The sequence below is a fragment of the Cetorhinus maximus genome, chromosome 22 (assembly GCF_964194155.1).
Source record: "Cetorhinus maximus chromosome 22, sCetMax3.hap1.1, whole genome shotgun sequence".
NCBI classification, from domain to species: Eukaryota; Metazoa; Chordata; class Chondrichthyes; order Lamniformes; family Cetorhinidae; genus Cetorhinus; species Cetorhinus maximus.
The window spans coordinates 51340871-51364785 of record NC_135900.1 but is presented as its reverse complement, the minus strand read 5'-3'; the positions used below and the strand labels follow the sequence as shown (position 1 = coordinate 51364785).

General features: G+C 46.4%; 1 protein-coding gene across 1 annotated transcript in view; it reads right to left on the bottom strand.

The window, feature by feature from the left end:
- fbln1 (fibulin 1) overlaps positions 1–23915 on the bottom strand; it is a 251443-nt gene that overhangs the window by 136943 nt on the left and 90585 nt on the right. The window contains exon 9 of the mRNA XM_078568577.1: positions 7878–8021. Coding sequence (XP_078424703.1) covers positions 7878–8021 — 144 coding nt within the window. The remainder of the gene's footprint in view (positions 1–7877; positions 8022–23915) is intronic.

Genomic DNA, 23915 nt, shown 5'->3' with positions numbered 1-23915 from the left:
GCGCACAAGCTGCCTGCCGTCTTTGCGGCTCCTCTCAGGGCACTCTGGATGACGCTAGCAGCTCTTCCACCCCTCTGCCAGTAACTGTGGCATCTGATGAGGCTGAGGCTACTGGGGAATGCCAGCCATGGCATTGGCCGCACCCTCCCAGGCCCAGGAGTGGGACTTCATAGGCTCCATGGGCTGGAGGACGACTGCCAAGGTCATTAAGGCCAGGAAGACAGCAGAGTCAGCAGGCTGTCTATAATGCCGGTGCCAGCGAGGGAGGGATCATCTAGACATAACACCCGCAAACGTAAATGCAAAGCACCTTAAGCACAAGACGGCCTTATCACAGGTGATATTTTGTTCCCCCATTTTGCTTTAACTTTTTTAATAGTGTGATTAACAACACCGGTTTATGTTCATTTCAGCTATGTTTCACATGCACAATTAAATGAGATTTTATTTTGTGCTATTGGCCTCTGTATGCTTCGTTTGTTCTGTAGGTGCAGGGTAAGCCATTATGTAGTGATGGACATGTGTCTCCTGAAAATTTATTGCACAGGCACATAGTGTATGCTGGTGTCCAAGGAGATGGTCCTCTCTGGCATCCAGTATGGAGCCTGTAGCCCTCGCATGTGGTGTTGCTTCTTATTTGGTAGGCTAATTGAAGGAGTGTTGGATCAAAGTGTCCCGGGTGTCCCTGTCTCCCTGGAGTTTACCCAGGTCAGCTCCCGTGCCCTCAGCATTCTCCTCACTGTGCTCGTCCTCGGACTCACTACTGGATGCATCATCTGTGGTCTGCGTAGCTGCGTCAACATCTTCTTCCTCCACTGGGTCCCCCCCTTGCTAGTGCCAGATTGTGAAGAGTGTAGCATGCAACCACTATCAGTGACACGCACTCTGGGGGGTATTGCAGTGCACCCCTGAACGGTCCAGACATCAGAAGCGCATCTTGAGAAGACCTATGGTTCTCTCTACCACCGTCTTTGTGGAGGCGTGGCTCCTGTTGTGCCGCTGCTCCATCTCTGTACTTGGGGGGCATCATGAGCCACCACTTCAGGGGATAGCCCTTGTCACCCAGCAGCCATCCATCCAGTCAGGCTGGAGCACTGAAGAGCCTTGGGACTTGGGAATGTCTCAGGGTGTAAGCATCATGAAAGCTGCCTGGGTACCTTGCGCAAACTTGCTGAATCTGCATCCTGTGGTCACACACTATCTGCACATTCATGGAGTGGAATCACTTCCTGTTGACGAAGGCACCCGGCTGACCCGCTGGAGCCTTGATGGCCACATGTGCGCAGGCGATGGCACCCTGGACACAGGGGAACCCAGCAATCGCTGCAAAGCCTCTGGCTCGCTCGGCCTGGCTGGCCTTGTCCATACGGTAATGAATGAAAGTCAATGCACGCCTGAACAGAGCTTCTGTCACCAGTTTGATGCAACTATGAGCAGCTGATTGGGAGACTCCAGACAGATCTCCCACTGAGCCGTGAAAAGAGCCGGGGGCATAGAAGTTGAGGGCTTCTGTGACCTTCAGAGCCACTGGCATGGGGAGTCCACCCACACAGTCGGAGCTGATCTCAGGCCCAATCATCTGGCAAATGGAGGTCACTGTCTCCCTTGAAAGACGGAGTCCCCTTTGGCATTGCACCTCGGACATATTGAGGTAGCTGCATCACTGCCTGTAAACCCTGGCAGCAGGATAGTGCCGTCTTCTGTGGCTCCTTCCACCTTGGACTGCCAGCTGGCCCTGCGCCCCTTGTGCCTGCGCCCCTCCGTACATAGGTGACTCCCCTGGAGGCTGCATTGGGACACCTGGACTCCTCTCCCTTCTGCCCCTCCCTCCTCAGAGGAGGTGCCACCAGCAGAGACCACAATCCCCATTACCAGGGTAAGGGAAGGCTGTCTGATACCTGGAAGGGCCCACACTGTCTGAACCCTCCGGGGGCCTGGAAGGCACCAATGAATCCTGAAATTAAGTCTAGAAATGCTCAGAATGCAGCTCTGAGGCGAGATGAAGCTGTCCAGTTCACAAAATCAACCAGCAGCACATGATCTCCAAAACTCCTCACTACTCACATTGACAATGCTGCTGACCCTTCTTATCCCACCCGTGGATGAGCTTTTGCAAATTGTGGCCTGACTGCCTGCCCATTTTTCTTGTGCGACGGCCGAAAATTCGTACAGGCTATGTAAACTCGGAGACAATTGGTGTGTCAAGGGCCTTAACTGGCCTCCTAACTAATGGCGGGCATGCCTCTGTCTCCCTCGCACGCCCACCTAGAGAAATATCGTGAGAGTGCGTGTTGATGTCGGCTCGCTGGGCATTTCACGCTCAAGCGGGTCGGGCGCGCGCCTGCCCACACAGCGAAAAATTCTGCCCATGGTCTTTTTAGTTTATAAGTAGGAATTCGAATTTAAGTTACAGGCCTCTAACAAGATTGCAACAAAATCGAGGGCTCTTTGCGGGATTTTGAATCCACAGGCTGAAACAGGTACTGTGGGGTTTGCTGAAGTTTAAGCAAACAAGATTTCACAATGGCTTTTATTGTATTCGCTGACACATTCAGAATGGCTACGTATATCGCTGAAGCTTTCCTTGAAAGAGAGGATTTGTCTTTGAGTGCCTTGCAGCAGTTAACAAGGTTAATTTAAAAGCAGTGACAGAAATAAGCAGAAATAATTGAGGTATTGGCTCAATATTTGAATCTAAAGGAAGAGAAAAGTCATCCATACGAATGAATATACGAATTAGAAGCAGGGGTAGGCCACTCGGTTCCTCAAGCCTGCTCCACCATTCAATAGGATAATCGCTGATCTGATTGCAACCTCAACTCCACATTCCCACCTACCCCCCTTAACCTTTCACACCTTTGCTTATCAAGAATCTATCTACCTCTGCCTTAAAAATATTCAAAAACTCTGCTCCCACTGCCTTTTGAGAAAGAGAGTTCCAAAGACTCACAACCCTCTAAGAAAAAAGTTTCTCCTCATCTCTGCCTTATATGGGTGACCCTTATTTTTAAACAGTGACCCCTAGTTCTAGATTCTCCCGCAAAAGGAAACATCCTCTTCACGTCCACCTTGCCAACACCCCTAAGGATCTAGATACCACTCCAGTTGATTTGGCTAGGATTCAGTTGCAAATGAAGAAACTTGAATTCGAAAGAGTAAAATAAATGAAAAAATCTTAAACTCAGTAGAGAGGAAAAAGAAAAAGATAGGGAAAAAGGAGGTAAAAAGAAATGTGAAAGTTTGAATAGATATTGAACAGCTTTTAGATTACAGAGAAGGGGATGGCAGAAATGAGAAAATAGATGCTCCCCAAGGTAGTAAAAAAGATATTGGAGAGGATAAGAATGAGTCAATGTTTTCAGTGTCATAAAGTCGGACAGTTGAAAGCAGATTGCTGGATGTTAAAACCAAAAACAGTGGCTTTAGTGAGTATGCCTAGTGTTTCCCCAGAGAATGCATAAGGGAGTGAAGCTTGTGGGAAACCAATACCATCTAATGTATTTACCATGGGTGTAGATAGGGATGTGAGGGATTATGAAGGTTTTATATTTGAAGGGGAAGTCATTCCATTTCTGTTCAAGGAAGGATCCAAAAAGATTGCTATCCTGAGAGATACCGGTTCAGCTCAGAGCTTGCTCTTAGCAAAAGATTGAGACTCATGAAGGCCTCAAAAATGCTAATGAGAACCTTGCTCCAAAATGTGGTCTTAGTGCATAAATAGCACTGCTGAAGCTCAATGCCAATATAAACCAGACTTTGGATGAATAGGTCACATGGCCATTTTCAATCCTGTTTCTTGAAAAATTCCTCTTGGGATTTGCATGTTCACCCTGGCATTTAATTGTTTAAGTTGCAGCATCCTTTAATTTTATGAATGCTGCTTTTCACTTTTTCTGAAATCTGTTACCTGTGGCTATTAGCTAAAAGAACTGGAAGTGAACTCTGCCCACACAAGTCAAATGGGTAACCTAATGGCCTTCCATCTCAGCACATTCTGGAGGAGGAAGGGTCAGATCAGAGGAGGCATGCGGTATGGCCCTGCATGCAGTTTTGCTGTCCTCACTTTAAAGAGGGATATACTTGCATTGGAAGCAATTGAGAGAAGGTTCGCTGGGCTAATTCCTGGGATGAAGCAATTTTCTTATGAGGAATGTTTGAGCAGATGGGCCAGTAATATTACTGAAACATATAAGATTCTGAGGTGGCTTGATTGTGTAGATGTTGGGTAAAGGTGTTTCTCCTTGTGGGGGAATATAGAAGGGATATAGTTTAAAATAAGGGGTCTCCCATTTAAGAAGAAGGTGATGAGCAATTCCTCCTCTACAGAGCTGTTAGTGTTTGGAATTTCCTTCCACAGACAGCAGTGGAGGCTGGATCATTGAAATGATTGAAATTGGCAGGTATGATGTGGTGGGCATCACGGAGACATGGCTGCAAGGGGATCAGGACTGGGAGCTAAATATCCAAGGATATACATCCTATCAAAAAGATAGTCAGGTTGGCAGAGGGGTTGGGGTTGCTTTGTTAGTAAGAAATGAAATTAAATCGATAGCAAGAAATGACGTAGGGTCAGATGATATAGAATCTGTGTGGGTAGAGTTGAGGAACCGCAAAGGTTAAAAAACCATAATGGGAGTTATATACAGGCCTCCGAACAGTAGTCAGGATGTGGGGCACAAGATACACCAAGAGATAGAAAAGGCATGTAAGAAAGACAAAGTTACAGTGATCATGGGGGATTTCAATATGCAGGTAGACTGGGAAAATCAGGTTGGTAGTGGATCCCAAGAAAAGGAATTTGTAGAATGTCTACGAGATGGCTTTTTGGAGCAGCTTGTGGTGGAGCCCACTAGGGAACAGGCAATTCTAGATTTAGTGAAGTGTAATGAGGCAGATTTGATAAGGGAGCTTAAGGTGAAGGAACCCTTAGGACGAAGTGACCATAATATGATAGAATTTACCCTGCAATTTGAGAGGAAAAAGCTGGAATCAGATGTAACGGTTTTACAGTTGAATAAAGGTAACTACAGAGGCATGAGGGAGGAGCTGGCCAGAATTGACTGGGAAATGAGCCTAGCAGGAAAGACAGTGGAACAGCAATGGCAGGAGTTTCTGGGAGTAATTTGGGAGATACAGCAAAAATTCATCCCTAGGAAGAAGAAGCATACTAAAGGGAGGACGAGGCAACCATGACTGACAAGGGAAGTCAGGGACAGCATAAAAGCTAAAGAGAAAGCATACAATGCGGCGAAGAACAGTGGGAAACCAGGGCATTGGGAAGCCTACAAAGACCAACAGAGGACAACTAAAAAAGAATTAAGGAGGGAGAAGATTAAATATGAGGGTAAACTAGCCAGTAATTATAAAAGAAGATTGCAAGAGTTTTTTTAGATATATAAGGGGTAAGAGAGAGGCAAAAGTGGACATTGGGCTGCTGGAAAATGACGCTGGAGAAGTAGTAGTGGGGAACAAAGAAATGGCTGAGGAACTGAATAGTTACTTTGCGTCAGTCTTCACGGTGGAAGACACGAGTAACATCTCCAAAGTTCAAGAGAGTTGGGGGGCAGAGGTGAGTATGGTGGCCATTACCAAGGAGAAGGTGCTAGGAAAACTGAAAGGTCTGAAGGTGGATAAATCACCTGAACCAGATGGATTACACCCCAGAGTTCTGAAGGAGATAGCTGAAGAGATAGTGGAGGCGTTCGTGGTGATCTTTCAGGAATCACTCGAGTCAGGGAGGGTCCCAGAGGACTGGAAAATCGCTAATGTAACCCCCCTGTTTAAGAAGGGAGTGAGGCAAAAGAAGGGAAATTACAGGCCGATTAGCCTGACCTTGGTCGTTGGTAAGATTTTAGAATCCATTATTAAGGATGAGATTTCAGAATACTTGGAAGTACATGATAAAATAGGGCAAAGTCAGCATGGTTTCATCAAGGGAGGTCATGCCTGACAAATCTGTTAGAATTCTTTGAGGAGGTAATGAGTAGGTTAGACAAAGGAGAGCCAATGGATGTTATCTACTTGGACTTCCAGAAGGCCTTTGACAAGGTGCCGCACAGGAGGCTGCTCAGTAAGATAAGAGCCCATGGTGTTAGAGGCAAGGTACTAGCATGGATAGAAGATTGGCTGGCTGGCAGGAGGCAGAGAGTGGGGATAAGGGGCTCCTTCTCAGAATGGCGGCCGGTGACTAGTAGAGTTCCGCAGGGGTCAGTGTTGGGACCACAACTTTTCACTTTATACATTAATGATCTAGATGAAGGAACTGAGGGCATCCTGGCTAAGTTTGCAGGTGATACAAAGATAGGTGGAGGGACAGGTAGTATTGATGAGGCGGGGAGACTGCAGAAGGATTTGGACAGGTTAGGAGAATGGGCAACGAAGTGGCAGATGGAATACGACATGGGGAAGTGAGAGGTCATGCACTTTGGTAGGAAGAATAGAGGCATAGACTATTTTCTAATTGGGGAGAGAATTCAGAAATCTGGAGTGCAAGGGGACTTGGGATCCTAGTCCAGGATCCTCTTAATGTTAACTTGCAGGTTGAGTCGGTAGTTAGGAAGGTAAATGCAATGTTGGCATTTATTTCGAGAGGACTAGAATATAAAAGCATGGATGTGCTGCTGAGGCTTTATAAGGCTCTGGTCAGACCACATTTAGAACATTGTGAGCAATTTTGGGCCCTGTATCTCAGAAAGGATGTTCTGGCCCTGGAGAAGATCCAGAGGAGGTTCATGAGAATGATCCCAGGAATGAAAGGCTTAACATATGAGGAACGTTTGAGGACTCTGGGTCTATACTCGATGGAGTTTAGAAGGATATGGGGGGATCTGATTGAAACTTACAGAATACTGAAAGGCCTGGATAGAGTGGACGTGGGGAAGATGTTTCCATTAGTAGGAGAGACCAGGACCCGAGGGCACAGCCTCAGAGTAAAGGGAAGACCTTTTAGAACAGAGATGAGGAGAAACTTCTTTAGCCAGAGAGTGGTGAATCTATGGAATTCATTACCACAGAAGGCTGTGGAGGCCAGGTCATTGAATGTATTTAAGACCGAGACAGATAGATTCTTGATTGGGAAGGGGATCAAAGTTTACGGGGAGAAGGCGGGAGAATGGGGTTGAGAAACTTCTCAGCCATGATTGAATGGCGGAGCAGACTCGATGGGCCGAATGGCCTATTTTCTGCTCCTATGTCTTATGGTCTTATAAATCTAAGGCTGAGTTGGACAGATTTTTGATCAACAAGTGAGTCAACGGTTATGGGGGACAGGCAGGAAAGTGGAGTTAAGGCCATGATCATGTAGGCCTTGATCTTATTGAATGGCAGAGCAGGCTCGATGGGCTGAATGGCCTACTTCTGCTCCTATTTCATATGATCTTAAGAGAATTGAGGAGTTGATGGAAATTATTGTAGCAGAGATGGGGTTTTCAGGAGGCTTAGAAATGAAATGACAAAAATGGAGAGATGGAAAGATTTAGGGAGAGAATTTCAGGGTACAATATGTCTGAAAGCTCTGCCAGCATTGCGAAGACAAGTTAGGGGGCACATCCAGGTATAGTGACCACTCTTGGTATGAAAAAAAGTTTCATAACACCAATCATAAATTTCCCTTTTGCTAGCTTCGCCCCTTGTTCCCTTGGCATATTTTCAGCTTGGAGTAACATTCTGAAACTAACTTTTCTGTACTGCTAATATCATGTATCTCTGTAAGATCATCTCTTAGCTATTTCTTTTCAAAGGTGAAAAACCCAAGTTTCTCCAGCCTTTCCTCATTCCTCAGTCTTCTTAACAGTAGGGATCCACCTCAGAGTTCTTGATGAGATGTTGGTTCTATCAATACATCACTGAACGTTAAAGTTAGAAATTGTGCAACTCACCCATGCAATGTGATCCATCCACAGAGTGGCGATAACCTCGGCCACAATTAACAAAGTTGCGCTTACAGCTGTATGATCCAATATTGTTGATACAGGCATAGCCTGGCTGGCAGGGCAGAGCAGTGTTGGTACACTCATTAATGTCTGGAAATGCAAATAAAACAGTTTAACAGCAATGCAGTCAGCAACATGCCACATTCACTGGCATTCACCTTGGTAACACATAGAGGGCTGGGTGCAATTTTGAAGCATCCTCTGCAATTAAAACAATAAAAACTTGACAGATTGTTTCACTTACACATTTACAGATCAAAGGTTGAAATAATTTCTAACTTGCAAGCTGGATTTTTTTCTGGCAAAGAGAAGCAAATTATGAAAAGTGGAAAGTGCCAAACTTCTACCTTTAAGCAGATGTGATCCACATTTAGTTTAAAAAGCATAGTAGTATAAAAAAATCAAATGTCATTTAGGTCTCTTGCAGTCATCAGTGATATTCAAAACCATGTCAGAAAGACACTTTTATATCAAAATGGCAGGATCTGAGTTTGTGGCTAAGATTTTCCATTGATTGAGTTTGCATTTTTTGCCAATGCCACTAAGGTGTGCATGGTTGAACGTCAATCACACTGCAATTTGCACTTATTTTTGTTCCACTTGTGGATTATTCCACAGCATTTACATTTCCTTTATCTTTCCTCCCCTGACCCTGAGCAGTGACCAGATTTTTGATGCTAATCACCACAAACAATATCAGATGGAATGCTTTGGGTAACTTCCCATCTCGCCTTTGTGGTGGTGAACGTTTAAAGAGCGAGTCTGAGAGGGAGCAGTGAGACAGCAGCAAGAGTTTTTAAGAGCGAGTCTGGAGGGAGCAGTGAGACAGTGGTGAGAGATTAAAGAGTGAGTCTGAGAGGGAGCAGTGAGACAGTGGCGAGATATTAAAGAGAGAGTCTGAGAGGGAGCAGTGAGACAGTGTGGCGATATTAAAGAGTGAGTCTGAGAGGGAGCAGTGAGACAGTGGTGAGATATTAAAGACTGAGTCTGAGAGGGAGCAGTGAGACAATGTGGAGATATTAAAGAGTGAGTCTGAGAGGGAGCAGTGAGACAGTGGCGAGATATTAAAGAGTGAGTCTGAGAGGGAGCAGTGAGACAGTGGTGAGATATTAAAGAGTGAGTCTGAGAGGCAGCAGTGAGACAGTGGTGAGATATTAGAGAGAGAGCCTGAGAGGGAGCAGTGAGACAGTGGTGAGATATTAAAGAGTGAGTCTGAGAGGGAGCAATGAGACAGTGGCGAGATATTAAAGAGTGAGTCTGAGAGGGAGCAGTGAGACAGTGGTGAGATATTAAAGAGAGAGTCTGAGAGGGAGCAGTGAGACAGTGGTGAGATATTAAAGAGTGAGTCTGAGAGGGAGCAGTAAATTTAAAGAGCTGGGGGTGAGTCCATGGGTTCAGAGTGGACTGTCTGCATTCTAAAGAAAATTGCAATGTGATGCAATGGAAAAGAAGGTAAGTGATTGGTTGATGACTATTTTTCTCTTTTCTCTCTCGAAACTACAGTATTCGTTCAAATTAAAAGCTGGGAAATTAAAAATATTTGAAACCTAATTGGATAATTAAAACATAACAAGCATGGCAGGACAGGTAATGGGTTGCAGCTGTAGCATATGGATACTCATGGACACCAGTGTGATCCATTGTGACCATAACTGCAGTAAGTGTCTGCAGTTCGAGGAAGTTTGGCTTCAAGTTAATGAGCTGGGGTCCAAGGTTAGGACACTGTGATGCATCAGGGAGAGGAACCTTCCTGGTTGTCTGGATACATTGTTCCAGGAAGCAGTCACACTCCTTAGGCTCGGTTCTTCAGGTTTGGTCCATGGTCAGGTTGGTGTGACTGCAAGTGAGACAGGTATGGGGATTGAGAAGGTAGAGGTGGAGGAGCCTCAGCCCTTGCAATTGTCCAACAGGTTTGAGGTTTTTGAAGCTTGTGAGGATGAGAACATGGGCTACAGGCAGGATGAGCGAACTGACCATGGCACCATGGTGCAGGGAGCCTTTCTAGTGGGGAGAGTAAAAAGAAATGTAGTGGTAGTAGGCTACAGTATAGATAAGGGGATATACACTCTTCTCTGCAGCTGAAGGCGTGAGTCCTGAAGGCTATGTTGCCTGTCTGCTGCCAGGGTTTGGGATATCTGCTCGGGGTTGCAGAGGAACTTGCATTGGGAGGTGGAGGATCCATTTTTCATGGTCCTTATCGGTACCAATGACATAAATAGGTTTAGGAAAGAGGTTCTGCTTCGGGGTTATGAGTAGCTAGAGGAAAAAATTAAAAGCGGAACCATAAAGGTAATAATCTCTTAATTATTATCTAAAACACAAGGCAATTGGCACTGGGGTAAATAAGATTAGAGAGTTGAATGCATGACTCAAAAATTGATGTGTGAGAAATGGGTTTCAATTCATGAGGCACCGGCACCAGAACTGGGCAAAGAGGGATCTGTACCATCAGGACAACCTTCACCTGTATTGCTCTGGGACCAGTGTCCTGGCAAAATGTATAACTAGAGCTGTAGAGAGGGCTTTAGGCTAAATAATGGCGGTAGTGGGGGGTTGGGTGGGGGAGGTGGAATTATGTGAGAGGAGATTTGGTAATTTAAAGAGAAAGGACAAGACAATAGAGCAAGGTAATGATAGCCAGGGTAATAAGAAGTGACAGAGTATACAAACTTAAGAGTGGACCAGCAGATAAGATCAGATTGTGGAAGAACAGTAAAAGGACAGAATTAAAGGCTCTGTATTTGAATGCATGTAACATTCATAACAAAATGGATGAATTTGTAGCACAAATAGAAATAAATAAGTATGATCTGATGACCATTACAAAGACATGATTGCAAGGTGGTCAAGGTTAGGTATTTTACATTTCAGAAGGACAGGTAAAAAGGAAAAGGTGGTGGGTTAGCTCTGCTATTAAAGGATAAGATTATACAGCAGTGAGAGATGACCTTGGTTCAGAAGATTAAGATGTAGAATCAGTTTGGGTGGAGATAAGAAATAGTAAAGGAAAGAAGTCACTTGTGGAAGTAGTTTATGGGCCCCCTAATAGTAGCTACACTGTGGAACAGAGTATATATGAAGAAATAATGGGGCCTTGTAAGAAAGGTACTGTAATTATCATTGGTCATTTTATTGGACGAATAGATGAGATGAGTCAAATTGACAAAGGTAAGCTGAAAGATAAGTTCATAAAATGTATTGGAGACAATATCTTGGAGCAATACATTCTAAAGCTAACCAGGGAGCAGGCTATTTTAGACCTGGTAATGTGTAATGCAACAGGATTAATTAATGACCTCTATGACCCTCTAGGCAACAGTGATCATAACATGATAGAATTTCACATTCACTTTGAGGGTGAGAAACGTGGGTCTAAGGCTAGTGTTTTAAGATAAATAAATGCAATGGGAAAATAGATTAAAAGCAGGACAGTAGAGAAGCAGTGGCAGGCATTTAACTCTCAACACAGACATATTTTTATTCCATTAAGAAAGAAAAACTATGAGAAGGATGTGCCATCTATGGCTAAGGAAGTTAAGGACAGTATCAAAATTGAAAGAAAATGCATAAAAACTGTGAAAGTTAGTAGCAGGTAGGAAGATTGATGAATTTTAGAAACATACAAACAATGACTAAGAAAATAATAAGTAGGGAGAAATTAGGGTGTTAGAGAAAGCTAGCTAGAAATACAGAAATAGACAGTAAGAGTTTCTACAAGTATATAGAAAAGACATATAATGCTAAAGTGAGCATTGATCCCTTAGAGAGGGAGACTGGGGAAATAATAATGGGAAACAAGGAAACGGTGGAATCATTGAACAGGTATTTTTTATCAGTCTTCACTGTAGAGGACACAAAAAGCATCCCAAGAATAATTGGAAAACTTGAGGGAAAAGGGAAGGAGGCACTTAAAACAATCTCGATCTCTAGGAAAAAGGCATTGGGAAAACTATTGGGACTAAAGGCTGTCAGGTCTCCTTAAAAGAAATGGCTTCAGAGATAGTGGATGCATTGGTTGTAATCTTCCAAAATTCCCTGGATTCTGGAATATCCCAATGAATTGGAAAACTGCAAATGTAACTTCTTTATTCAAGAAAGGAGGGAGACAGAAAGCAGGAAACTATAGGACAGTTACCCTAATATCTGTCATAGAGAAAATGCTTGAATTCATTATTAAGGAGGTAATAGGGGGACATTTAGAAAATCATAATACAATCAGGCAGAGTTAACATGGCTTTGTAAAAGGGAAATCATGTTTGACTAATCTATTAGAGTTCTTTGAGGATGTAACAAGCAGGGTAGATAATGGGCAACTAGTAGACATGCGTATTTGGATCTCCAAAGGCATTCAATAAGGTGCCACATAAAAGGTTGCTGCACAAGCAATCATGCCATTGTGGGTAACATATTAGCATGGATAGAGGATTGGTTAGATAATAGGAAGCATTGATTCAGGATAAATGAGTCATTTTCAGGTTACAAACTGTAACTAGTGGAGTGCCACGGGGATCAGTGCTGGGATTTCAACTATTTATGATCTATATTAATGACATGATGGAGGGACCGAGTGCATGGTAGCTAAATTTGCTGATAACACAAAGATAAACAGGAAAGCAAGTTGTGAAGAGGACACAAATGCCTGGATTTTCACAACAATGGAGAGTCTTTCCATCATTGCAAAAATGGCAGAAGAGGCCAAACTCTGGAAGTCCCACCCCTGAACATGGCACATGGGTGGGAATGGGGCCAAGTCTGGATTTGCGCATGTGCGTTTCGCAGAGGCAGCTGCCCACATGAAACAGCAGCTGCCTCCAGTCATGTCTGCTTTTCATTGGCCAAGAGTGGGAAACACAACATGTGCAAATTAGACCTGGATGGAGCAGGTCTGAACTTTGAGGAGCTCTTTGGAGAGGTGGGGTACCCTTTTGGAGGGGTAGGATGCCCTTTGGAGGTTTGGGGAGGCCAGGTGCCCTTTGGGAGAGGTGAGGTGCTCTTTGAGAGAGATAAAGTAGATAAAGGGATTTAAAAGTGGGCATGAATGGGTATAAAATGTACATAAACGTATTAGAACTGTCAAGAGAGCTGTCAGGACGATTGTCAAAAGTATCAAAAGGAACTGTCAAATGTATCAAAAGGGACTGTCAAAATTGTCAAATACAGCTGTCAAAAGCAACTGTCAATCTGTCATGGCATTTTAAAATTATTGCCCTTTAAATCTTTGAAAAAACTGTGTGGAGTGTTAAAAAAAAGTCATTGCTTGCTATTTCACTCTATCTATTGACATAAGCCTGAGTGACATCATTACTGTATTTGTGCTGCATGTCTAATTTCACAATCTTCCATGATCACAGTGGGGTGCCTTCCATTTCACAGTTTGATTGACAGTTCCAAATAGTTATAGACTCATTGGGCTGAATTTTGCCGTCGGCAAGCAGGGGGCGGGGCCCGCTCGCCAATGCGTAAAATGATGCAGGATGACGTCAGGGGGAACCCCCAATGTCATCCCGCCCCATTTAAATTTTCAGGAAGGTGGGCCTGCAGCAAAATCAGCTGTCCGCCCGCGACCTGTCAATGGCCAATTGAGGCCATTGACAGGATCATTAAAACAATTAAAGGACCTGCCCATCCAACCTTAAGGTTGGCGAGCAGGCCAGGAGCCCCGGCGGGGAATAGAAAAAACATGAAACCTCATCCACCGGCGGGTTGAGGTTTCATGTAGGAATTTAAAAAGTTTAATAAAGTTTTAGTGTAAATTATGAACATGTCCCATCTCATGTGACATTGTGACATGAGGGGGACATGTTAAGGATTTTTTTTCTTTCTACTTTTAATGTTTTTAGAACTGTCAGCGATCTCCCTGAGGCAGCACTTAGCCTCAGGGAGCTGTGCGCTCTTTCGTGCACCCGCCCACATAAAATGGTGGCGGGGCCCACTTCTCCGGTGAGGATCGGCTCCAAGATTGGAGATTAGGTTGGCCCTGCCCGCCTGGAGGGCAGAAAATTCTGCTCATTGAAGTTGGATTACGAATTCCAATGCTTGTTTTTATAAGGGATTAAGCACTTGAATGAAATATTTGTTCTTAAAAGGGATTATATAGTAGAAAGATTGTAAATGTAGTAAACGTGTTTTTTATGAATGAGAGTTTTTTTTAAAAAGATAAAGTCTTCAATAGACACAGAACTTAATTTAATCTCAGCATGGCTCTTGATGTATGCCCATGGTGAATAGTGCGTGAGTTGGCATAGTAGGTGTGAAAATGGTGGTGGATGGGGGACATGAGTTGGCATGAGTTGGTACTAAGTTGGCATAGGGGCTTCCTGATGTCTGCTCATGGTGGATATTGGGTGAGTTGGCATAGTAGGTATCAGGGAAAATGGTGGTGGATGGGGGCATGGTGGCATGAGTTAGCACTAATGGCCATGGGGGTGAGTAGAGGGGCATAAGATGGCATGGAGAGTTTGAGGGATGGGTAGAGGGCAGAAGGTGGCATGGGTTGGCATGAATTTGGCACGGGGAGTGTGTGAGGGGGTGAGGGAGTGTGAGGTGTGAGGGTTAGGGGTTTTTTTTTTGTTTTCATGTTTTTTTAATAATCTTTGACAAACTGCCAGTGCACCGAGGCTTCTGCCCAACCCGCCTTTGCATTTGTTCTGGGGTCTCCTGGCCCGCTCCTAGAGAACCCTGCCACCCCAGAATGAAAATCCCAATTTCTGGGGCACTTCCTCATGTGTCGGGTTCAGGCCATAAAGTGTGCAAATTGGTATAGGTAGGTTAAGTGCATGGGTAAAAATTTGGCCGATGGGGGAAATGTGGCAAAATATGTGGTTGCCCACTTTGGCAGGAAAATTAAAAAGTCAGTATATTATTTAAACGGAGAGAGGCTGCAGAAATCTGTGGTACAGATGGATCTGGGTGTCCTGATACATAAATTGCAAAAAGCAAATAGGGGATTTCTCATCCCTAAACTCAGAAGTATACTCCATGACATTTTGCTTCCAATACAAGCCATCTTGTAGCTTGAGTGAAGCTGCCAATTTAGCTTCAAATTACTGGGAAGTGTATGTGCTGCACCCCGCTGCTTACTAGAAACTAGATGGAGACTACCCAAACCCATTTTAAATAGGAACCTGGAGTAGATCTTTCACCCCAAGATTTAAATCAAGGTCGTAAAGGTTGGTATATATCCCTGTTTTGGTAATACCCTGCCCTCTGTATGTGTTTTCATCTTTCACCACATTATCTAGTTTATGAACAACCAGACTATCTGTTGGATGGATAAGCATCTTTGGCCAAACAGAAGTCTTGTTTCAGCTACTAACTGATGAGGTATTAGTCCATAGGCCCAGAATTTGTTGGGAATATGACAGCAAATTTAATACATGTTCTTATTAGTGCATAAATCACCCAGCAGTTTGTGGCATAAAAGAGATGCAGTATGAGTTACAAATCACTGCCTATGCTGGATCTCACTAGCTTAACACAAAGGGAGGCTTACCATCACCCTCCCCATAGATTTGAATAAATTGTTACATTTGCACTGTTAAAATAAATTAAACTTGCCAGGAGAAAGGTGGGACTGGTACTTAGTGATGCAAGGGCCCTTGTAATGAAGAGATTTATATTCATACAATGCCACTCAACTTCTCCATTTCAGAAAAGAAAACTGTGAAGTTTCAATCTTGTAGTTAGTAAATTTGCTACCAGAAGTTTTTCAAATTTAAAAATAAACTTTTAAAAACTTTTTTTGTCTCTCTTTTCTCTCTAATATTCCAAAATTTCTCTCCTCTTTATTTCTCTTTCTGTTCTTTCTTTCTAATTTGACTCTAATTCACCCTATGTCCTTCCCTGCCATTCCTCTTTCTCTATCCCAAAATTTCATCTATTAAGGAAATAGACTGTTGGTTCCATCATTCACCAAGGTCCCAGGTGTCCCATTGACCTCGCTATGCTTTTATCAGCTCACATTTCCAGCAAATTGTGGCACAAAAAGTTTTCAAGCCGAAGGGTGAGGAGAAAATGCTAACAAGCGGGGCATGCTATATGATGCCTTATTCCAACAAATTCTGGCTACAATTTCATCCAAATTTGTAAAGCCATTGTTTCCACTCGTGGAAGCTAAAACAGTTTCCACAATGTTTTCATGAAACAGTACTGGTTTTTGGATCGAAATGACGTAACGTGTTTGTTCCTGTTACGAAAATGTAATAATTTTCATATTATTCTGGTTCATTATCAAGTATGTTTATGGTTCTGTTTGTGTGATTTAATTACATTTGGAGTCAGGTAGACGGCAAGCTTGAAATTATCAGAAGAAACTAGGCGGAATTTTCCAAGCCTGCTGCTAGCGGGCCTGATAGGTGGCGGGCACGGAAAATATAGCGTGACCCACTTCACAACAGCATGAAGGCAGGTCACGATCTTCCGCTCAGCCCACCAGTGGCGGGCCGTGTTTCCCACCATCGATCAGCGGGGAGCTAATTGTAATACATTAGCATATAATTAAAAGGCCATCCCGCCAGGCTCTTTCTTGGAACCCCACTGTATTGTGCACTTGGTAGCCTTTGCTTTGGGGGAACTGAGGTGAGTGAGCAGTAGCGTTCTCCATAGCTCGCCCATTGTTTATAGGCCTCAGGGGTGCTGGGGGGCGGGAGAAACTGATGCCTGGCCCTGCAGGCAACTGCTGAGAGGTGGGGAGGGTGTCAGGGGACAAGTGCTGGCCAGCCTCGGAGGCGACTGCTGAGGGGGGCGGGGGGTGGTCAAGTGTTGCCCTGGCACTGCATCCTGCACAGAGGCAATCGAGGTGGAGGGTAGGGTAAGCGAGGGAAATGGCCACGCATTAGGGACACCTGTATAAACTGACCATGCCTCTGCAACTAAGACAGATCAGGCACAGCCACAGTGATATGATTGGGGTCAGGCTCCCTGCCTGCCCACCCATGCAAGCATCACCGAGGTACCAAAGTGCCACCAAACGCTCCATACCTTACCCCAACTCCCCCTCCTCCTGCTCCACTCCCCTGGCACAGACTTCGAGTCCTCCACCACTTTATTGGATCATGGAGCAGTTGGACTGCACACATTGTACAATCTCCTCGCCAACGCTGGCCATATAGCAGTCACTGCTGGAGGCGCTCATAGCCCCTTGCAATCTCAGTATCCCGGTTTGGACCAGTGTCCCCATGTTGCAGGTTGACAGGGCAGCCATGCAGTGCACTCATCTTTGGCCATCCGAGGGGTGACCAGCACTCTCCGGGAAGCATTAAGGGGCAGTCACACAGGGCCAGGAAAGGTGCTAAGTACACCCATGCTAACCACGTCTCTCTCTCTCTGTTTCATGCTGCAGGAGGACCACGTCAGGATCATGGATCCTGGTGACCTAGCTGTGTGCCTGATGGCCAACAGAGATTGTAGAAGACAGAGGAGAGAGCGACTGAGGCACCTGGAGGCGCAAAGGCAGGAGCAGCAACCTCATGAAGAAGGGGCAGCAGGGGCTCCCTCACATGCTGCCCAGGAGTGACAGTGAGCCATGGCTGGCACCTAGCCACACTCAAGGTCTATAGACACCGCCTACCATTCCTGCAGATGACTGAGAACCAGTGTCGCCGATGACTGCACATGACCAGGGATCTGGTGGCTCACATCTGCCACTAACTGCAGGATTTGGCGCCAAGGGGACCTGGAGGGCATCCACTACCAGTGGCGCTCAATTTCCATGCCAGTGGCTCCTTTCAGGGCTCCACAGGTGACCTGTGTTGGATTTCACAATCCGCCACCCACAAATGCAGCCATGAGGTTATGGATGCCATCTTCTCCATGACACACAACTTTGTGCATTTCGCCCGGGACTGGGACAGCCAGGGTGAAAGGGCTATTGGATTCGTCTTGATCTCGGGATTCCCACAGGTGCAGGGTGTGATTGACTGCACTCATGTGGCACTCAAATCTCCATCGCTACACTTAGTGGACTTGATCAACTGCAAGGGATTCCCACTCACTGAATGTGCAGCTGGTATGCGACCACCAGAAACGCATCCTGCAAGTAATTGCACGGTTTCCAGGGATTGTGCATGACACCTACATCCTGAGTCACTCGCAGATCCCTGCAGCCCTCCAGGGTCCACAGAGGCTGCAGGGTTGGCTCTTTGGGGACAAGAGCTACCTTCAGAGGCCGTGGCTGATGACACCCATACGGCGGCCTCAGGCTGCAGCAGAGCGACGTTATAATGAGGCTTATGCAGCAGCTCACAACTTGGTGGAGCAGACCATCGGGATGCTGAAGATACGGTTCCGGTGCCTGGATTGGTCTGGTGGAGCCCTGCAATACAGTCCGCAGAGGGTGTCACGCATCGTCGTCATCTGCTGCGCCCTTTATAACCTGGTGCTGCAATGGGGAGAGGAGATGGAGGAGCTGCATGTCTCCTCCGAGGATGCCGAAGGGGATGTGGGCGAGGGGGTCCTTGGAGGTGACGAAAATGGAGATGAGGGTGAGGGGGTCCTCGATGGTGACGACGACGGGGTTGAGACTCTTGCATTGGCTAGATGAGGCAGGCGCTCTTGGGAGGCCCTCATAGCTGCCAGATTTGTGGAGGATGATGACGGCATGCAGTGAGGTGTCCCCATAGATCCTCACATCACAGTTGTGAATGTTTGACTCCAGTCTGGCTTATCTTAGCGCCAATACCCTCTGTGAGAATGCTCCTGTCATGAAGATGCAGTGGAGACCCTAATAGTCGCTTGATCGCAGGAGGATGATGACAACATGCAATGAGGACACTCCATATATCTTCACATGGCCTCTGAGAATGTCTGACTCCTGTCTGGCCGAGGGCAGCTCGCTTGTACTCCATGATCAGGGCCATCTCAGAGATGCAGCCATGAAGCTTTAGATGCATCTGATGCTGTGTCTGCCTTCAGCACCTCAGCTCTTCAGGAGCTGGTGCACAGCATCACTGGTCACAGATGCTGGTGATGGGGGCCAGCCCCACCTTAAAGATGCTGAGAGCACACCGAGGGTTTGAGGCGCCTGCCCACTACAGTCTGGCAGCAATGACCAGCACTGCTGAGGTGCAGGCATCAGTAATGTTTCCAGGGAGTGTGAGACTGGACCATCACTGTGGTCTGAAGGCCGCACAGGGAAAAGGCCCTGGACTGAGACACCTGCCTTTTATCTTGTGCAGAAAGGTTTCGCATCTGAGTGACAAGAACACTGCTCATCAGAACAAGGAGCCATAGGTAGGGAGACATCCTTGGGAGTTTATTGACAATAGTGAACATTATGTACAAGTGATTAACACCCATGCCCAGGCTGTGCAACTAATTCTCCTTAACTGTCCTAACCCTGACGCTATGTCTGGGTGCTCCCCAGACATCCACAGCGGAGGTGGAGGCAGCCTACTGACTGTGACGCCCTGTCTGTGATGACTTTAGTGGGCATCCTCTGGAGGGCCGAGACTTGAAGGGCCCTGGCCTACTTTCGGGGTCCTGCTGTGTGGCAGTGGCACCTTCCTCGGCCTGTGAAGCTGAATCTGCGGAGGGCACAGGAAGAGAGGAGTCAAATGGGCCAGTTACTCCCAGAGTCACCTGGGTGGATGGCCCCGGAGTGTGCATCTGCTGATCCTCCTCCCTATGGGTGCCCGAGGGCCCCTGGCTGACTCCATGAGCGGAAGGGGAAGCTGGAGTGAGATCGAGCTGCACAGCACCCCTCTCGCGTACACACTGTTGGAGGGCAACTATGGCATCAACAATGGAGTTAAGCCTGCGCAGCAGTGCAGGACTGACATCCTGGACCAAGGTCTCCATGGCAGCCGCCATCCTGCAAGTGTTGACCTCGGTGCGTTGCAATGCCGGTGCTATCACCTCAGCCTGAAGACGGACAGACTTCTCCATTGTGCCTTGCAATCTGAGGAGTGCAACGGACATCCCTTCCTGTTGTTCCAGAGCTTGCCTTTGCAGCTCCAGCAACTGTGACATGACCGAGTTCAGAGGCTCATCATCTGACTCAGACTCAGCAACGTTCTGGCCTCCGGCAGTCCTCCGAGTGCCGGGGACCTAGGAAGTCCCTGCCTCTGCCTGCTGTGGAGCAGGTAGTGTGATGTGCACACCAGATTGTAGTCCAGAGGTTACACTAAAGCTAAGTCCCACTGAGATGTGTGTCTCTGCGCTGGTGGAGCGTGTGGGTGAGCGCTGTAATGTGACTTCAGGGAGGGTGTCTTCAGATTCCTCTTCAGAGATTTTTTCGGAGCTTGCTTGGAGGCTTTGGGTCATGGACTCCGTCTGCTGCTTCCCAGATGTGCCAGTGAAAGCAAGGGGAGATAATTAGTGCTGGCAGTGGCCTGTGAAAGAGGACACATGATTCATGGCATAGTTATCTGATGGATGTTGCACTGCTGGATCCTCACTTGGTAGAGCAGCGCCGACCTCACCGTCAACACAGGACCGGTCCCGGTCATCGCCGGCCAGCTGGATGGCTCTGTTTTCAAATCCTGTCAGAGCTTTCAGTTCTGGCATCCCTCTACCTGTCTGCACCCTTTCCCTCCTGTTGTGAGCCAGTTTGTCCTGCATGGAGAGAGATGGGGAGAGTGTATCATGATGCCTGCCAGGCCAGATGACAAGTATGCCTGGCCTGTGTGGGTGGTGGGTGGTCCCATGGACGGGATGAGGATAATGATGGTGTGTGGGGAAGAGTTGGGTGGCTGTCCTCTTCTGAAGGGCGTTGGCGCTGACCACTGCTGCCACTGCCCCCTAAGCTGGGTTGGTGACATTGCTGCCCATCCTGCAGCCAGAGCAGGGGTAGAGCACATCCGGCAGGCCTCCACGGCATCCAGCAGTCACTCGAGGGACCCATCGTTGAAGCTTGAAGAAGCCTCCAGCCATTTGTGCATAAGTCTGTGGTGTCCAGTAACTGAAGTTGGAGAAAACCATTTGGAATTCCACTGTAAAGTGGGTGCTGTTTTAACTTGCTGGGTTTTATTTTAAATCTAAAATCTATTTTGGACTGTTGCCTTAAAGGGAGTGTTTAACTGGGAGTCAGGTTAGCTAGGAATTTTAGGAGCTGTTACTGTATTAAGTAATTATAGTCTTATGTATGTGCTTTAAATCTTTTATTTTGTTAATAAATATTTTAATTTAACTTTTAAAATCTCTAGAGGTCTTGGTAGACTCATTACTTCTGAATTCAATGCATGCATCTTCTCATAATAAATATAAATTGCAAAACCTTTGTGATAGTGCGGCCAAGATTCCCTTGTGGCATTGGTCTGCCTGGCACACATCATCTGCCATGTCATAACATTCCTGAAATCAAGGCTGCAAGCAAAGCGTTCAAATTAATCGTTGCTGAAACATATGCAATTAACCATTTTCACTTCTTCAAGACAAATGAAAGTTGAGAGCCTTGTGTCCAACTATGCACTACCTGTACTTGCTGGTAAAGATTTAACATTCTGTGTGACAGGATATCGAGGGGATTCATCAATGACGACTGATAGATTGTTCTGGGGGGAAAGTTCAATGCTAATGCCATCCTTTCATACAGTTCTTCAGGCAATTCTGACATCTGCAGTTTCTGATGCCTATTGTCAGAAAGTGAAGCTTGGAAAAGGATGCAGGTACCCATATGATTTTCAACATATTTTTCTGTTACTGAAATGTGTGGCATCTGTTTGGCTACTGGCACTGAATTAATGACTTGAATCAACACTGGCTCAGATGCTGTCTGGTAAATTAGCAGTGAGACCCTTTCAGTATGCGGCACACTTCCCTTCTGTTGTTGACTCAGCAGTGGCCCTGAATTGTTCTGTAACTGGTCCACATAGAGAGATTTTAAAAGCATTTTGTTTCAGTTTGTTACATTCATTTACTGAATAAGCAGTTGCCTTCCCCCTATGTCAATCATTCCTTTCACAGGGAGTGGACAACGTGCCAATTTTGGCCACCAGCTGTCCACAATAAGCTGTACAACATCACAAACATATTAATCATCCGTGCTGGATGAATTTGATCTGTGCAGCTGCTTAATGAGCAGTACCTTGCCTACAGTCCAGTGGAGAATTTTCCTGCATCCTATCCTGCAGTGCCATCTTCTGCTTCAAAATGACATCACATGAAGTGGATTTGTTGGCTGCATTCTGGCAGGGACGATACACTTGTCCACTTCTGTGTGTAAATTCCCTAAATGGTCGTAATATGTACTACTGGCACATGTTATTTTCTCTTCTAGCATCTTCTGCTCTGTGTTGGTTTCTTGGGCAGGATCTGTTTATAACTGTACTGCTGTTATGATTCTGTGTTTATTGTATATCTAATATTTGGATTTCCAACACGTTGATTTTCCATCCACATCCAGCACATCTTTCAGTGTCTTGCTTGGGTCCCTCAGTGTCTTTCACCTTAGGCAAGGGGAGAAATTGATGATTTTCCCTTTTTAGGCTGGGCTATTTTAAAGGGCAGTTAAGTTAACTTCATTGCTGTGGTCCAGTAATCATATGTAGGCCAGGCTGGTTAAGGAGTTCTCCCCTGAAGGGCATTAGTGAACTACATGGGTTTTTATGATAATCCAGGAGTTTCATGATTATTATTAATGAGGTTAGGATTTTAATCCAGATTTATTAATTAATTCAATTTAATTTCCCTCGCTGCTGTGGTGGGATTTGAACACGGGCCGTAATTTCTGACTAGCGTCGGAAAGTGTTGGCGCCCAGGACTTAGAAGAAATAAATACCCATCTACCTGGTCCTGAAAATTATACTGACACTTCCATTCACCGGAGCAGTTTGGGGCCTGCATTGAAAGAATCCTCGCAGACCCCAGTGAAGTCTAGATCCAGCATATTCAAGGAGCCCACACCCCTCTTTTTCCAGCACTTGCTGCCACAAAGCAGGTAAACTTAAAGGGCCGGGGAAATTGACAGGTCAGGGAGAATCTTAGTGTCTAAGGTAAGTGGAAAGGATTTGGGAGGTGGTGTGTCTGGGGGCGGTCCGGGGGGATGGGTCAGAGGTCCAGAGGGCTGGGAGGGGGTCGGACAGAGATCTAGGAAGGTGGGGGATGTCGATTGGAGGTTCAGAGGTTGGGGGGTTCAGTTGGAGATCCAGTGGGGGGAGGGGGGGGGGGTCAGAGGTCCATGTGGGGGGTGCTAGGTGCGGGAAGGGGGTACGAGGTCAGGGGCGGAGGACAGTCAGAGGTCCGGTGGAGTCATGGGGGGTGTTGGAGGTCCGTGTGGATGGCATCTGAGGTCCGGGCAGTGGGGGGTGCAGGGTCATGGAGGGTGGTCTAAGATACGGGGAGGTCATTGGTGGGGGGCAGAGATCAAGGGTGTGGGTGGGAGTTGGAGATCTGAGGTATTCGTGGGGAGTCTGAGGTCAGTGACGGGGTGGGGGTGGTGGGGGGGTTGAAAGTCTGTGGGGAGTGGGGGGGCTGGTCAATCAAAGGTCCAAGGCGGTGAGGGTGACGGGGGTTGCAAGTCCATGGGGAGGGGCTGTCAGGGGTTGGTGGGTGGGGTGTGTCGGAGGTCGGAGGTTGGGGCAATGTCAGAGGTCGGGGTGGGGTTCGGTGGTCGGGAGGAGGTTGGGATGTTGGAGGTCGGGGCTGGGGGGTGCCGGAGGTCGGGAGATGGTGGGTTTTGGAGATCGAGGGGTGGGGGGTGTCCCATGGAGCCAGTCTGGGTCTTTACAATAGTTACTCAGAAAGAAGGGGTTTTAATTCTTCTAACTTTTTCTGAGTAACTATTGGTATAACCCTGGCAGAGCCATCCAACGTTTGTGATTTAAACCACATTTTTAGATGGTTCCCAATGCAATGCAATTGTCCAGAGGAAGTGTACATTTCTGGGCAATTGCCGTGCAAACCTCATTTGGGAAATTCCCAGAGGGACTCCCCAGCACATCTTTGGGGTACCCCTCAAGTCCGATGCTGGGGGGTTTGGAGGTTATGGACCCTCATGTTTCTGGAGCAATGTGGATGTCTGCGTTACTAGTCCAGTAATATTATTAC